General features: G+C 48.9%; 1 protein-coding gene across 1 annotated transcript in view; it reads right to left on the bottom strand.

Moving 5' to 3' along the window:
* The window catches only part of TVP23A (trans-golgi network vesicle protein 23 homolog A), a gene marked incomplete at its 5' end in the record, with an annotated part of 15410 nt that extends 13894 nt beyond the window's left edge, over positions 1 to 1516 (bottom strand). The window contains one exon of the mRNA XM_019507469.1: positions 1419 to 1516. Within this exon, the coding sequence (XP_019363014.1) occupies positions 1419 to 1516 (98 nt within the window). The remainder of the gene's footprint in view (positions 1 to 1418) is intronic.
* Positions 1517 to 1568: the final 52 nt, after the last annotated feature.

Here is a 1568-nt window from a genome sequence, read left to right as displayed (position 1 = left end):
AAAAAAAAAAAAAAAAAAAAAAGGTAGAGGAGGTGCTCAAGTATGTTACAGACACTGTGAGCACAGACATGACTAGTGTGCTTACACTGAAGTCAGACAGAGTAGGGCAAAATGGCATCTTAGACTAACTGGTTCAGAGAGGCATAAGCTCTTATAGGCAACAGCCTACATTGTCAGATGATGCTGTGAATGGACTAGCACAAGAAAAAAAGATTTCATGGGATGCAAATTGGCAACGCTAGGTTTTTCTAGTTTTTATAACTATCCTACTTGCAATGGAAACATTGTTAAATACAATCTATGTAATTTTTAGAACCTATTTTGAGATGTACCAGTGAAGGCAGTTGCAGATGTTTAAAAGGAGGAAGTGAAATCACTCTCTGATTTAAATCAGTCAAGACTGAAAAGCTAAAATCTTCTGTTTTTTCTCTAACCAACATTTTATTGTTGTACTCAAGCAAGAGTTTCTACTTCCCTGCTCTTGAAAGAAGAGGCAAACCTTTCAGCAATGTTACCTTAATCCCACATTGCCCTAAATAGGTGTAGAGTTAATTTAGTCCCATGAAATACATTTCTAGCTTCCACTGAACACTAAACAATGGTAAAAACCAAAAAATAAACAAAAACTTATTTTTTGGTTTATTTTTAGGACAATAGGCTGCCCTTTAAATTTTCTATTTAATTAAGTCTGATGTGGGATTTAACACTCCACAGTAACTTGGTGTAGCTGAGAGTAGCTGCTGGACTAAAGGCTACTGCTGGGAGGATGTTTAACTGGGGGGTGCGTGAGCAGAGAGAGGTCACAGAAACAGCTGTGCACAGGGTCCCAGGTGATTCCTCGCTCGGTGTGCATTTCTGGGGCACTAGCACCCTTGGTCTTATAGGTACCCTCACTGCGCATAAACGCATCAGCGACTCGGCCGTGCACACCCTGATGTGGCTGCTTATTTCCCTGAGCACCATGCAAAGTTTTGCACCACGTGAGACCGACCAAAGGGGAAGTTAAGACAAGGTAGAGGGAGGCTTGAATGGCACCCTACCCTGAAGCAGTTCAGCGGGGTGCCCTCATCCTCTTTCCTTTACATGAGAATTTCAGAAACTTTAAAAATAAACTTCTGTGGGAACATGAGAAATCAGCTTACCAGCAAGAGCTTCTACTTTGCCTTCCTGTGAAACTGGCGAGGGTGCGGGTCTGCCCATGTGGCCGGGTAGGCACCCAGGTCTTGGTGCCAAGGAGCCTGGCTGACCCAGGCAGGTGCGGATCCGGCCTGCTTCGTGGTCACCCCGATCCCTGCCCTTCCTGTCAGCACAGGGGCCTGGGGCGCACCTGCCAGTGTCCCCTTCGCCACCTCCACCAGCCCCTGCCCTTGAGGCCCTGCACGGCTCCTCGCCCTGCGGGCCCGCTCGCCGCCCCTCACCTGATCCGGGCTTTCCTCAGCCTCAGCTCCTCCTCGGCGCCGAAGTCCAGGGACACGTCCTCGGTGTCGTCCGCCAGGGGCTGCAGCGGAGGGACAGGGCCCGGCCGTCACGTCACGGGGATGGAGACCCCCTCCCCTCCCCCCACGATC

Source organism: Gavialis gangeticus, unplaced genomic scaffold (assembly GCF_001723915.1).
Source record: "Gavialis gangeticus isolate Ggan-Ray unplaced genomic scaffold, GavGan_comp1, whole genome shotgun sequence".
Classification (NCBI taxonomy): Eukaryota; Metazoa; Chordata; order Crocodylia; family Gavialidae; genus Gavialis; species Gavialis gangeticus.
The sequence above is the reverse complement of the archived record's forward strand: the minus strand, read 5'-3'. Positions and strand labels throughout refer to the sequence as shown.